The following is a 14,324-nucleotide window of genomic DNA, read 5'->3' as shown; positions in this document are numbered from 1 at the left end:
ATAACATTGATCAACAATAACATTACATTGACCACTGTTTATTGTGATGTTCTTTGTCTCTTATGCTGCCTCTCAACTCCGATAGATGGGATTACTGCTGCGTACCGAGTATAACAGCCTGGCTGAATATTGGCGGGAAAACTTTCTTCTTTAGCATGCCATTCCTCTGGTTCATACATTTTCTGATACAGCTGGTACGTTACAAACTGGATCATCATAGTATTTCAGCTATTCGATCCCTACTCTGACGCGCTGTTTTGAATGAGCAGTGTGCATACTTAAGGCAGACCCTCACTTAGTGGTGGTGGTGGTGGTGGTGGTGGTGGTGGTGGTAGTATGGCCTGGTCTAGAATAACAATTTAGGCCTTTTCCAAATTATAGCACCACAATATTCACTAAATAACTCAAAATTGCGCTCTCTTCACTTTTATTAAATTCTACATTCAGTTTATTCCAAACTAGCAGTGAGCCTTCAAGTGAGATTTTTTTTTTTTACGCCGCCAGTGTAGTGAATTGATATTTTCCGACTCATTGGGTACTCCTAGGAAACAATAGTAATTGGGCATAATTTTTGCCCTGGGAGTCTCCACTATTCGAACCTCTCCCCGCCGAAGAAAGCCGAAGAGTGATCACGGATCACGGCCGTCTGCGGTTTGGTCATTCCAGGTCTGGAACTTAGGACTGTTAGATAGGCAGTGTAGTCCTGTTCATTAAAAGTGAGAAAATGTGTGGTGTTTAATTTGAATGAGTATTTCGTAATATGAAAGTATTGCTTTTAATCGCGCCATTCCTATTGATGTCATTGTATGTTCATTTCAGTTGGGAAAACCACTAAGACAGTCTTTCTGAGGATGTAAAAAGGCATTATAATGAAAACATCCCAACCTTATTGGGATTGGTGGTATGAAATTGGGTCTACCATTACAGTGAAAATTCCCTCGGTCTTCATATGAGAAAAGATGTTTGGTGACATCCCGTCGCGTTTGTAGGGTAACGTTAAGAGCTATATAATTTAAGACAATCTTGCTCACAACGTGTACACTACCTAACCCAGAATTCTGTATACAATGTAGAATTCCGTAGCGAGGCACGGGTACATCAGGTAGTCTTAAATAATAATAATAATAATAATAATAATTTGAGCTCTATACTTGTATTATTTACCCATGGGTGAGAGAATATTGTTTTCAAGTTATATCTATCACACTTACGTCAAGTTCACGAGGTGTGTTTTCTCAGTTTGGTTAAGGGAACTGTCTCCTTATCTGTTTCAATTATGAACTCTTCCAGTTATTCGCTGTCCTTTCGGTGTAGGAATTCCAGCTTCTGACTCAATTCTCGGCTATTTTTAGGTTTTCCGTATCGAGTCCACTTATCCTCTTTGTCCCCTCATGGTGTGTTTTGGAAGGAGTTTTAAGTTTGATTTTAGAAAGATAATGTTTGGATTCAGGGTTAGCTTTTCTCAGCACTTGAAAGTTCTGGATCTCCTGTTGTGCTTTACGTGCGATGGCAACATGATCAATTTGGAACTTGCCAAAATTGGGGCTTGCGGATTTCTTATGTTTTCTGCTTCCAGTGTAGATGTTTGAAAGGGGTTGATTTCAGAACCTGGTTAAATAATAGTAATAAATCTTCCGCTTGTTTTAAATTTCAAGTGGAATTACACTATCATTAATATGAAAGTCAAAGATGATGTGAAATAATTACGTTCTTCATCGGCCCTGCAGATCGTTGGGATGGCCCTAGTTACAATATCAAGTGTTGATGCCTGTGAAATAATTGAGTTTAAATTTGAAAAAGAATGACTTACAAAAGGCAGATAATTTCAACTAAGAAAGTTTTGGCCGGGCTGAGTGGCTCTCTGACCCCAACTTGGCAGGTTCGATCCTGGTTCATTCCGGTGGTATTTGAAATTGCTCAAATATATCAGCCTCATGTTGGTAAATTTACTGCATATAAAAGAACTCCTGCGGTACTAAATTCCAGTGCTTTGGCGTCTCCAAAAACCATAAAAGTAGTTAGTGGGATGTAAAGCCATTAACATTATTATTTGTTAAGCAAGTTTGTGGAAAAGTATATTATTGAATCCATTTCAAGAAAGTCATATTTGCAGAATGCTTTGTTCAGTGAGTATAACTACAATGTTTATCTCCAGTAATTGAAATTTTAGGGATAAATTTAATGTTCCAGATCTACAATTTCATTCATTTTCTGCTCTCTCTGTTTCATTTAAGTTCCAGCTCAAATATACACTTGTGTTCCTCTGTTTCTATTTGAATCAGCTTTTTGTTCTCATTATCGTTACTCAGATTTTTGAGATGCGGATGTTGTGGAGTATTTTGGTTCACATCAGCAGATGTTTATTAACAAGTAATTAGATAATGAACTAGATTGAAAATAAGTTGTGACATTAGGGAGATAATATTAGCTATAATATCCTGCATGAATGATAATATATTGAGTATTCCAAAGCTATTTCAACAGGACTTACATCTTTAAGTTACTTAATTATAAATTTATACAAAATCTTTCTATTTGTTTCAGCCCATCAATAATGCCGATTTTGTAGTCCCTGTAGAAATTGATGGGACTGTTCACCAAGTGTATGTTTTAAAGAGACCCTATGTTGATGAATTTCTTCAAAGAATGGGTGAATTGTATGAATGTGTTCTCTTTACTGCCAGTTTAGCAAAGGTAAGTTTTCTTTTCATTGCAAGTTTATTTGCTCATATAATTTCATAAAAGTATTATTATTATTATTATTATTATTATTATTATTATTATTATTATTATTATTATTATTATTATTATTATTATTATTATTAATTCTCCAAGGAAGGTAGCCCTATTGTACCTAAAAGTATATTAGGGCTATAGTTTATAACAATACAATATTAAATGTTGTTAATGCATTATGTAGTAGAACAAAATACTGCAAGGGATATTTCATTGAGTTAAAACCATTTTCTTATAAATAGATAAAAGCTTAAGTGCAACACCTTTTTCACAAATATATCAGAAACTGGCAAGGAAAAGTTTACAATGCAGTAACTCCGGTGTCCTAACAGATTGTTCCTTCTGATAGCGTTAACATCACTCCACATTCCCAACATCCTGATGCTCTCAATTTTAAATCTCGTAGCAGTTTTGTCTGTAAATAAACCGAAGTAAATATTGTGCAGTTTAGTATAAAATAGACTCAAGTAAAAGAAAATAAAGAAGTGTCTTTTAAGAGATGGGGCTCACTTCATTAGTGATCAGGAAACATCAAACAAAAGGTAGTAAAATAAACATATGGCCCATGGATTTTTATGTTATGATCGTATTTGAAATTCAGTTATTTGAAACTGCGTGTTGTATGAATTGCTCAGAATTTTTCCTTTAACATGTGTGCCAGGCAGCTGTCATTTTAATATAACACAAAAGCTAAAAGGTTTCCACGTATTCATTCTATTTAATGTAACCTTAAAAAAAAAAAACATATATTTGATGAAACTAGTTTTGGTTTTGCTAGAGACTATCATGAGTCAAAATTATTAAAGTTAAGGCAAGACATGAATTATAGATAGATAAAATTTATGAATCTGTAGCAAGACCAAAACTAGTTTAATCGAACATGTTTTTTTAGGTTGCAATAAAGAGTTTTGAATAGGTGGAAACCTTTTAGCTTTTGTCTTACATTGCTCTTCAATACGGAATAATATGAAATATATAACCTATGACTGCTGTCATTTTCAATCAATCAATCAACCAATCAATACTGATCTGCATTTAGGGCAGTCACCCAGGTGGCAGATTCCCTATCTCTTGTTTTCCTAGCCTTTTCTTAAATGATTTCAAAGAAATTGGAAATTTATTGAACATCTCCCTTCGTAAGTTATTCCAATCCCTAACTCCCCTTCCTATAAATGAATATTTTCCCCAATTTATCCTCTTGAATTCCAACTTTATCTTCATATTATGATCTTTCCTACTTTTAAAGACACCACTCAAACTTATTCGTCTACTATTGTCATTCCACGCCATTTCTCCGCTGACAGCTCGAAACATACCCCTTAATACCAATATAAATGGTCCTTACTGGACATTATAAATTTCCCAGCTAACTCATTTCTGGTTGCCAGCGTTTCTCTCCCGTGTGCTAGGCTGAGCTCATCAGTTGGTACCTAGCACACCTAGGTTCCTAGCAATTTACTCCTTCGGAACAAATATTTCAGATTTCCTATGGGAATCAACATCTATAACATACCACTTAGTCGAGCAGCTCCTCTTCTTTCTCCCAGTTCTTCCCAGCCCAAACTTTGCAATATTTTTGTAACGCTACTCTTTTGTCAGAAATCACTCAGAACAAATCAAGCTGCTTTTCTTTGGATTTTTTCCAGTTCTTGTATCTAGTAATCCGGGTGAGGTTCCATACACTGGGACCATACTCTAGTTGGAGTCTTACCAGTGACTTACATGCCTTCTCCTTTACATCCTTACTACACCCCCTAAACACCCTCATAACTATGTGCAGAGATCTGTACCCTTTATTTACAATCCCATTTATGTGATTACCCCAATGAAGATCTTTCCTTATATTAATACCTAGATGCTTACAATGATCCCCAAAAGGAACTTTCACCCCATCAACGCCATAATTAAACCTGAGAGGACTTTTCCTATTTGTAAAACTCACAACCTGACTTTTAACCCCGTTTATCAACATACCATTGCCTGCTGTCCATCCCACAACATTATCGAGGTCACGTTGCAGTTGCTCACAATCTTGTAACTTATTTATTACTCTATACAGAATAACATCATCCGCAGAAAGCCTTACCTCTGATTCCACTTCTTTACTCATATCATTTATATATATAAGAAAGCATAAAGGTCCAATAATACTGCCTTGAGGAATTCCCCTCTTAATTATTGCAGGGTCAGAAAAAGCTTTGCCTACTCTAATTCTCTGAGATCTGTTTTCTAGAAATATAACAACCCATTCAGTCACTCTTTTGTCTAGTCCAATTCCACTCATTTTTGCCAGTAATCTCCCATGATCCACCCTATCAAATGCTTTAGACATGTCAATCGCGATACAGTCCATTTGACCTCCAGAATCCAAGATATCTGCTATATCTTGCTGGAATCCTCCAAGTTGAGCTTCAGTGGAATAACCTTTCCTGAAACCGAACTGCCTTCTATCGAACCAGTTATTAATTTTGCAAACATGTCTAATATAATCAGAAAGAATGCTCCCCCAAAGCTTACATGCAATGCATGTCAAACTTACTGGCCTGTAATTTTCAGCTTTATGTCTATCACCCTTTCCTTTATACACATGGGCTACTATAGCAATTCTCCATTAATTTGGTATAGCTCCTTCAACCAAACAATAATCATATAAGTCCTTCAGATATGGTAATATATCCCAACCCATTGTCTTTAGTACATCCCCAGGAATCTTACCAATTCCAGCCGCTTTTCCTATAAAGAATATCGGATGTTTGAGTAGCCCTTTTGAATATACTCAAAATATTTCACCTTTGAGAAAGGGCTGAATATTGTTGAATTCTTAAATTATGGTTGCTTTTTTTACAAATATGTATAATTTATAACTATTTTTCACTCCAGAAATTTTTGAGTACTTGGCCAAAATGAGACATTGGGTCATTGTGTGTAGATCATACAGTATACAACATAATATGGTTTGTTGTTCATTACTCAACTGGGTTCTATAAAATACAAAGGGCACTAGGAGTATTTTGCAATGTGAGTGAACGCTTTAGCCATTTTCGAAATAATTTCTATCACACTCAGTACACTTCGCCATACGTCGAAACCAGTCACTGAACCAACTGTGTCCCTTTCTTCGGTTATATTTTCACACTCTTGATCCCATGCTGCCAAAAGCTCCTCGTCGGATGCAAAACGCCGCCCTTTCAGCTTCATCTTCACTTCTGGGAAGAGTGCGAAATCACATGAGGCAAGATCAGTACTGTATGGAGGGTGATCAAGCACAGTCAACTCTGATCTTGCAAGAAAATCCATTGTTACATTAGCACGATGTGCTGGAGCATTGTCGTGATGCAAGAGCCAAGTGTTGAGCCGTGACCTTGGATGGAGCTGCTTGAGAGCCTAGATGACCTGAGGCAGACAATTCTCACTCTACCACTTCGCAGTAACTGTCCTTTGTGTTTCTAGCACAACCCTAGTCGGGATGCCCTGTTTAGTGAAGAATACTGCAATCATCCTTTTCTTTACTAAGCTTGACTTTCGTACAGTCTCAGGAGTACCCTCATCTTCAGACAGCCACACCTTGTTCTGGGATTTTGTTGGTACATCGTAATAACAAAGCCAAGTTTCATCGCCTGTAACGATGCTATTGACGTAATGTGAAGTCCCGTTTTCAAACTGTTTTATTAGCATTTTTTTGGCACCATTTCACTCAATGTGCCCTTTGTTCCTCTGAAAGTGAATGGGGCACCCAAAGGGAACAAACCTTTCGAACGTGGAGATGGTCATATGGAATTGAATGAATAGCTGGTGCAGGAATGTGGAAAGTCTCTTCTACCCGCAGATACGTCAACTGCCTCCCTTGCTGCAACATTTTCCTCACAGCTTCAATGTTTTCGTCAGTCACTGATTCAGACAGTCGCCTAGAACGAGGATCGTCTTCAACCCCAAAATTTCCCCTCTGGAACTCTTTGTACCAGCGGAAAATTGTTGTCCGATGTGGACAGTCTTTACCCAGCACAGGAGTAATTTCCTCCAGGCACTGGTCAACAGTTAATCCACAAGCAAAATTGTAGTGGATAATTGCGCGATAATCTCCTTTACATAAAATCAGCTTCATGGTCCGTATCGCACTTCAATAGATTCACAATTAAGTATTTATTTTCCACCTAGTCGATACAATGATTGCTTAAGGCAATTTTTAATTTTAAGGACACTTCCTCTAAAGCATTACTTTGTCAATTTTATACATTTTTCATCTAAACAGTGTTATGTGGCTGAAGATGTTGATAATATACGAAACATGTACCACTTTTGACCATTAAAAATTGCCTTAAGCAATCATTGTATCGACTAGGTGGAAAATAAATACTTAATTGTGAATCTATAATCTCCTTTAGACCACACTGACATCTTAACTTGCTTTCAGTCCCACTGCTTGGTAACAACTGGTGTGAAGGTTGCGCCATGCTGTCTTCTAGACTGGTTTTCATCCCTCCTCATAACAAGGGTATCCAGCCAACCGTTTTTGCGTATTGCAAAACTTTCTTAGTGCCCTTTGTATTTTAAATATTGACCTGTTAATTGCTCGTTAATAAAAACTAGAAACTATGTTATTGTGGATTTTGTGATTGACAAATAACATTTGTACTTTATTTCACCGAATGATTCCTACCTCTATAGAAACACAAAAACCTATACGTCAGTATAGGGGTGCTTAAATGCTGATTTATATACAGGGCTGTGCCAGTTGAGGGTTAGTCATGCTGGACTGACTTTAAAGGTGGGCTAGACTGTCAATATAACCCGTTGAGTCTTACATTTTCACTTGTCTTATTCTCCAGTTGACCTTTTTGTGTCAGAGTTATTATGTATATGGATGTGTTGCGGTTGCATCCTCCACCAGTCACATGGTTCCAAGTAATAGTAATATGATGCAGGGCTACTGAGAGTGTGCCATATATGGGCAAGTAATCCCCGCACACTAATTTATTTAGGGAAATTCTGAAACATTTTTTGTTGTAAGAGAGATAATCCACCTGATAGCCGCCCCTGTTAGGGAATCAAAATGATTGGCCTCCTATTCAGTTCATTTGAACAATATTTCTTCTGTTTGTTGTATGTGTGTAAGCGGGGTTTGAGTTAAAACTCAAAATTAAAATTGTCAACCATTGTTAAACATTATTATTGAAATCCGTAAATACTAAAGTACAATAAATACATCTGATCTGCATTACCAATCTGTGAGAGTAAATACAACTTCTCTGGTGCAAACTGATACCAAATCTGTGGAAATTCACAACATTTTCTTCATTTCATAATTGCCTGGAAGGCATTTTGTATTATTTTTTCAAAAAAAAAAATTCGTTTGTTTCCAGAAAGAAAAAAACGGATATGTGAATATGTAATTGAAGAGAGATAGTTCCGATATACTCTCCCAGTAGCCCTGTATCTTGTTGCTACTACAAGCTTGTAGCCCACCAGTTTTAACTCTGTTGATTTTGCCGTAGGTTACAACAGTAACATTTCATTCGTGACTGCATATCCCAGTCTCTTCAGTCACGTATTTTTGTATCCTGCTTCCGACTTCTGGAAACTCTGTATTTAGTTCGTGAAATTCCCAGGAGTTACTGTGTCTTTTCAAAATTATCTTTATTCCTCCTCCAACCATGAATGGACCTCTCATCGACATTGTATTTTCTTCCCGCAGAATGTTTACCAATTTGCTCTGCCTCTTCAATGATGTGGAACTTTTCCTTAGCTGTGAACAAACTTTAACGAGAACTCACACCAACCATCCTAAGCTTGTTATACTACTTAACTCTTATACACTCAGCAAGCCGATCTGTGGGCTCGAGTGGTATTGCTGAAAACACTCAGCATGCCAATATATCGGCTGTGTGTTCGGATGGCTGTATTAGATGTCAGGAAAAGACAGAAATAGTACCTTTTGGATTTAGTTTACACTTTTCTCGAGAGATAGAGACACTAAGTTTGAAATTTTTTTTTGCTAGTTGCTTTACGTCTCACTGGCACAGATAGGTCTTATGGCGACGGTGGGACAGGAAAGGCCTAGGAATGGGAAGGAAACGGCCGTGGCTTTAATTAAGGTACAGCCCCAGCATTTGCCTGGTGTGAAAATGAGAAACCATGGAAAACCATATTCAGGGCTGCCGACAGTGGGGTTCGAACCCACTATCTCCCGGATGCGAGCTCACAGCTGCTGGCTCCTAACCGCACGGGCAACTCGCCCGGTGTTTGAAACAAATGAAGTTATCAAACCGCGTATGTTTACCGCATGGCGAGTTGAAGTGTGCTGCTTGCAAGTATAATCTTCTTTAAGCTTCAAAATATGTGTTTTCCTTCATTATATTGTTTCCTTTTTTATTTTTATTTTTTTGTTTTTGTTTTGCTATTTGCTTTACGTTGCACCGACACACATAGGTCTTATAACGACGATGGGATAGGAAAGGCATAGGAATGTGAAGGAAGCGGCCGTGGCCTTAATTAAGGTACAGCCCCAGCATTTGCCTGGTGTGAAAATGGGAAACTACGGAAAACCATCTTCAGAGCTACCGACAGTGGGGTTCAAACCCACTATCTCCCGATTACTGGATACTGGCCGCACTTAAGCGACTGCAGGTATCGAGCTCTGTTATTTCCATTTGAGTAGTAGTTTATTGTTTGTTATATTTTGTTTATATTCAACATTTATCGGTGTTCTCGAGTGACAATTCTCACTGAAGCTCAATTGTCAACATAAATGCCTTTGATTGATTTTAATAATCTACCTTGAATTCCATAGTCCCCCAGTATGACGAACATCTTTTCCCTCAGTTACCCTGTCATATGCTTTCTCTAGATCTACGAAACATAAACACAACTGCCTATTCCTCGTAGCATTTTTGAATTACCTGGCACATACTGAAAATCTGATCCTGACAGCCTCTCTGTGGTCTGAAACCACACTGGTTTTCATCCAACTTCCTCTCAACGACTGATCGCACCCTCCCTTCCAAGATGCCAGTGAATACTTTGCCTGGTATACTAATCAATGAGATACCTCGATAGTTGTTGCAATCCTTCCTGTTTCCTTGCTTGTAGATAGATGCAATTACTGCTTTTGTCCAATCTGAAGGTACCTTACCAACACTCCACGCTAATTTTACTACTCTATGAAGCCATTTCATCCCTGCCTTCCCACTATACTTCACCATTTCAGGTCTAATTTCATCTATTCCTGCTGCCTTATGACAATGGAGTTTATTTACTATCCTTTCCACTTCCTCAAGCATAATTTCACCAACATCATTTTCCTGCTCCCCATGAGCTTGGCTGTTTGCAACACCACCATGATGATTTCCTTTTACATTGAGAAGATGTTCAAAATATTCCCTCCACCTCTCCAGTGATTCCCTGGGATCTATTATGAGTTCACCTGAATTACTCAAAACAATGTTCATTTCCTTTTTCCCTCCCTTCCTAAGATTTTTTATTACTGTCCAGAAAGGTTTCCCTGCTGCTTGACCTAGCCTTTCCAGGTTATTACCAAAGCAGATGTGCTGAGGGAGGCACAAAGGCTGAACACTCTTCTTACACTGTTTACAAATGTATCTGGTCTTTTTTTTTACATTTACCGCCTTGACTATAGTACTAATTTTCCTGAAGACGGAACAGTTGCATTCCTCTTTTCCGGTAAAATAGTAAGGGGTTCGTTACCCGCCCGCGGGAGGTGAATTGCCGCTTGGCCACCAAGCCACTCGGCAGTAAGTTCCTCAGCTAAACTTGTTATGTATAGTCTTATTAAATCCAATACTAGTCCAAAACATGTATTATACATTATTAAAACGAATAAATAACTTGGAAAGTATTTTTTTCGGAACATCCGAAGAATCGGACGTTGGCGTTTTTAGACTGAACCTCGAACGTCCGATCAATTGGACGTTGGCGGTTAAAGGGTTAATCATAATGTATCCACAAAGACGCACACGAAATGCTGTCAGTTGGTACAGTTATTTATTCACATCTCTTTACAAATTAAACACACACATAACCTTAATCACTGCTGTCACAAACAAAACACTCACATCACAAAACAATTGCCTATCACCGCACATGGAGATTGCAACCTTAAAACACAGTTGAAACAGGTGACTGCTTACAAGCACAACACGTGGTCACAGGTATAGCCTGTTAACCCATAACTCCAACTCAGTAATAACTCCCTTCTCCCATCAAGACCACCTCTTTATATACGTGCCTGGCTAGACTTCTAGAAAGATACATTTGCTCTTAAATTCTAGAGTGCTTAACAACATAGTTATAATGTATAGAATATTCCGCCGAGTTCTCGTCTACCCATGGGTGAGAGAATATTGTTTTTAACTTTCATCTGTTTATCACACTTGCGTCAGGCTCTGTCATGTTGGAACTACATCTGTTGACGAACGGCAAGTGGGATGTGTTCCAGGAATGTGGGTAGTACATCTCTGAGCACCACTGTGTACACTGCTGCATTTGGGTGTCAAGGAAGAAGAAAAGGACCTCCTACATAATCATTGAGTTTGCCTGCCCACACGACTGAAAGTTTGTGCTGATGGCTCTTCACAACTGTAGTGTGGGGATTCTCATTGGCCCAAACAGGACTATTGTGACTATTTATCATTCCGTCTTTGGTGAAACAGGCTTCATCCGTGAAAAGCACATACACAGGAAAGTGAGGATTGACTGCAAGGCGCTGCAAGACTCATTGGCTGAGAACAACTCGAGGTGTGTAGTCTTGCAGGACTCAAAGCCTGCACATTCTGTGGATGGTAGGAGTGTAGCTGCATTTCACATGATACTCGCCACGCAGTCATATGTGAAACATTCATTTCATTTGCAACTGCTCGAGTACAGATTGCAGGTACCTCATCCACACGAGCAAGCACTGCATCTTCTAAGTCGGGAGTCCGTGTAATTCGCCGTCCTCCTCGGTCATTGTACTGTGGTACCAAATGCTCTGTTTCACTTAATCATTAGAACAGTCGTGGAAACATGGTGTGAGCCAGATGTCTCCTATGTGGATGTTTGGTCCTGTACAACTGTTCGGCTTCTCTGTTGCTTCCATTTACTTGTTTATACAGGAACACCATATCTGCAAGTTCCGTAACCAGATATAACTCCATTTGGATAGGTCTGATCAACGTACCACTTCAACCCATAAACGCAGATTGAAGCCTACAGTACAGACATCACACACCGATCACAACAGTACACAGTATGCCATCTGAACTGGAGTCGTTGAGTTATTATTATTATTCTGCTCGTCGGGATTGTCTTCCCTATTGTACTCTTAGCACATGTAGTGTACAGTACAGTCGGAGGTATCAGACTGATTTTTACTTTAAATTTTGCCTGCCAGCCGCAGTGATGTAGTGGATGCGGCGTTGGTCTACTAATCCCAAGTTAACGGGTTCATACCTGACTGAGGTCGGTGGCTTTTAAGGGTGTTAAAAGGTGACAACCCCATGTTGTTGGCTTCTGGCACGTGAAAGAACGACTGTGGGATGAAATTCCGATACCCCGGCGCCTGTTAAGAACGGATTGATGTTGAACAACTTGGATTGTTAATAACATTTGACTAGAACGTTTCCGGACTATCGTTTCTTATCTTAAATTGATCCATATGCTGTCCTCCATCACCCCTGAAAGTTTGCAACATCATTACCGATACACCCTGTGTAATGATGAAGAGGAAGAAAATTGCACATAGTGCAGGAAACTGGTATATTCATTCCCTTTCGTCAGCAGCCATTTAGCACTTCAGGTCCATTTTTTTCTTAATTCTTGGTTTAACTCAGTGTTGAATGAATGCTATTCATGGTTGTTGAGAATTTACCACACTCTTCTGTGACATAGCTGATGGTGCCTCGCTCTCTACTGTCATATATGTATGCTCCAGAACATGAAGTTCTCTTTCTGGATGTTCAGTTTGTTGAAATACAGTGATGTGCAGTGGTCTGATCATCACATGCTTAAATAGTTTCTATTAATGCCCTCTGTGGGAACTTGATGTAATCTAGACATACTGGTTTTTTGCATTCTCCCTCCCATTTTGTTACATCAAAATAATATCGACACATTTTTGATTACAAAATACCATCTTTTACATTATAATTTTGTGTTGGAAACACTTTTATTTTACACCATAATCCTAAAGCTTGGATATTGCTAGTTTTTTTAGAAAGTTTTCATTTTTAATTATCTTTATTGGAAATGTTAATTCCGTTGTAAGGAGGAATCTGCACTTCACTGAACTACATGTATATTCAAACAAATACTTTTTCATTTCTTAATATATGGCCTTGTTTATCTGCGGTCTTGAATGACAGGTTTTAAATTTTGGGTGTACTTTGTCCTGGTCAGTGCCTATAGCTGTCCGTAGAAAAATATTGGCTTTGTTGAAAATACTCACGATGGGTGAAAAGTAAGGCAGTATGTCAGTTTTTTTTTCCTGCTATTTGCTTTACATCGCATCGACACAGATAGACCTTATGGCGACGATGGGACAGGAAAGGCATAGGAATGGGAAGGAAGCGTCCGTGGCCTTAATTAAGGTACAGCCCCAGCATTTGCCTGGTGTGAAAATGGGAGACCATGGAAAACCGTCTTCAGGGCTGCCGACAGTGGGGTTCGAAACCACTATCTCCCGAATACTGGATACTGGCCGCACTTTAAGCGACTGCAGTTATCAAGCTCGGTCAGTATGTCAGTGGAGAAGACTACTTTTATCATTCCAGATGTGTTGAAAGAGCCTTATAGAGTTACCTGTGATAATCTTCAGTCAGCAAGTATTTATTGATACACCCTTACAGATTAGGGGCTACCTGCTTGCTAACTTCCAGCATCCTAGGTCTTTTTGTTCATTCCTTAACCTGCTGTTCTGGCTCCTTAGTGAATTCTTGACTCCAAACTGCTCTGGTAGTTTTTCCTAAAATGGAGTAAATGAATGCACAATATGAATTCTACAATCATATTTAATTTAACCTGAGACTGTAATGTGCTTGCCATGCGAGACAGAATAATTCACAAGTGATTTACATGCTTTGTAATAAATTTCGAGCCATAGGTTTTTAGTGAAATTTCACATGCTGTGACGTCCGTACAGATGGTTTCTGACGATTGCTACTTAAAATGTTATAATAGTTGTTGAAGTTGTTTCTTCCAGTTTGTATGTGTCCCTCCACTTCACAAATCCTTTGGGAATCATTCCTCTGACTCCGAAGAAGAGGCCTTTTACAGTAATTCTGTTGATGTATGATATTTCAAGGAAGGGAATTACTGGCTCATTTTTTTTTCTTTGTTCTTGGTCAATCTTCTCAGGTTGCAAAATAGAGGCTTCAAATCAAATAATAGGATCAATTATTTCAGCTCAATTTTTGTTGCATTTCTTCACTAATAATTTGGACTTTGTTAAAGCAGCGGGTTCGTACATCATCATAGTCTCGAACAACATTCACATGTTGATTATTTGTAGCTTGATGTTCATTATTTATATTTAACTGTTACAAGATGGTTCGTGTTTGTGGGTTACTGTAGTCATGTCCTAGTTCGTGAACCATGGG

The 14,324-nt window shown here is 38.5% G+C and overlaps 1 protein-coding gene across 1 annotated transcript in view; it reads left to right on the top strand.

Moving 5' to 3' along the window:
* hzg (herzog) overlaps positions 1-14,324 on the top strand; it is a 233,962-nt gene that overhangs the window by 95,701 nt on the left and 123,937 nt on the right. Inside the window, exon 4 of the mRNA XM_067150808.2 lies at positions 2,545-2,694. Within this exon, the coding sequence (XP_067006909.1) occupies positions 2,545-2,694 (150 nt within the window). The remainder of the gene's footprint in view (positions 1-2,544; positions 2,695-14,324) is intronic.

This window comes from Anabrus simplex, chromosome 7 (genome assembly GCF_040414725.1).
Source record: "Anabrus simplex isolate iqAnaSimp1 chromosome 7, ASM4041472v1, whole genome shotgun sequence".
NCBI classification, from domain to species: Eukaryota; Metazoa; Arthropoda; class Insecta; order Orthoptera; family Tettigoniidae; genus Anabrus; species Anabrus simplex.
This window is presented reverse-complemented; position numbering and strand designations above follow the sequence as displayed.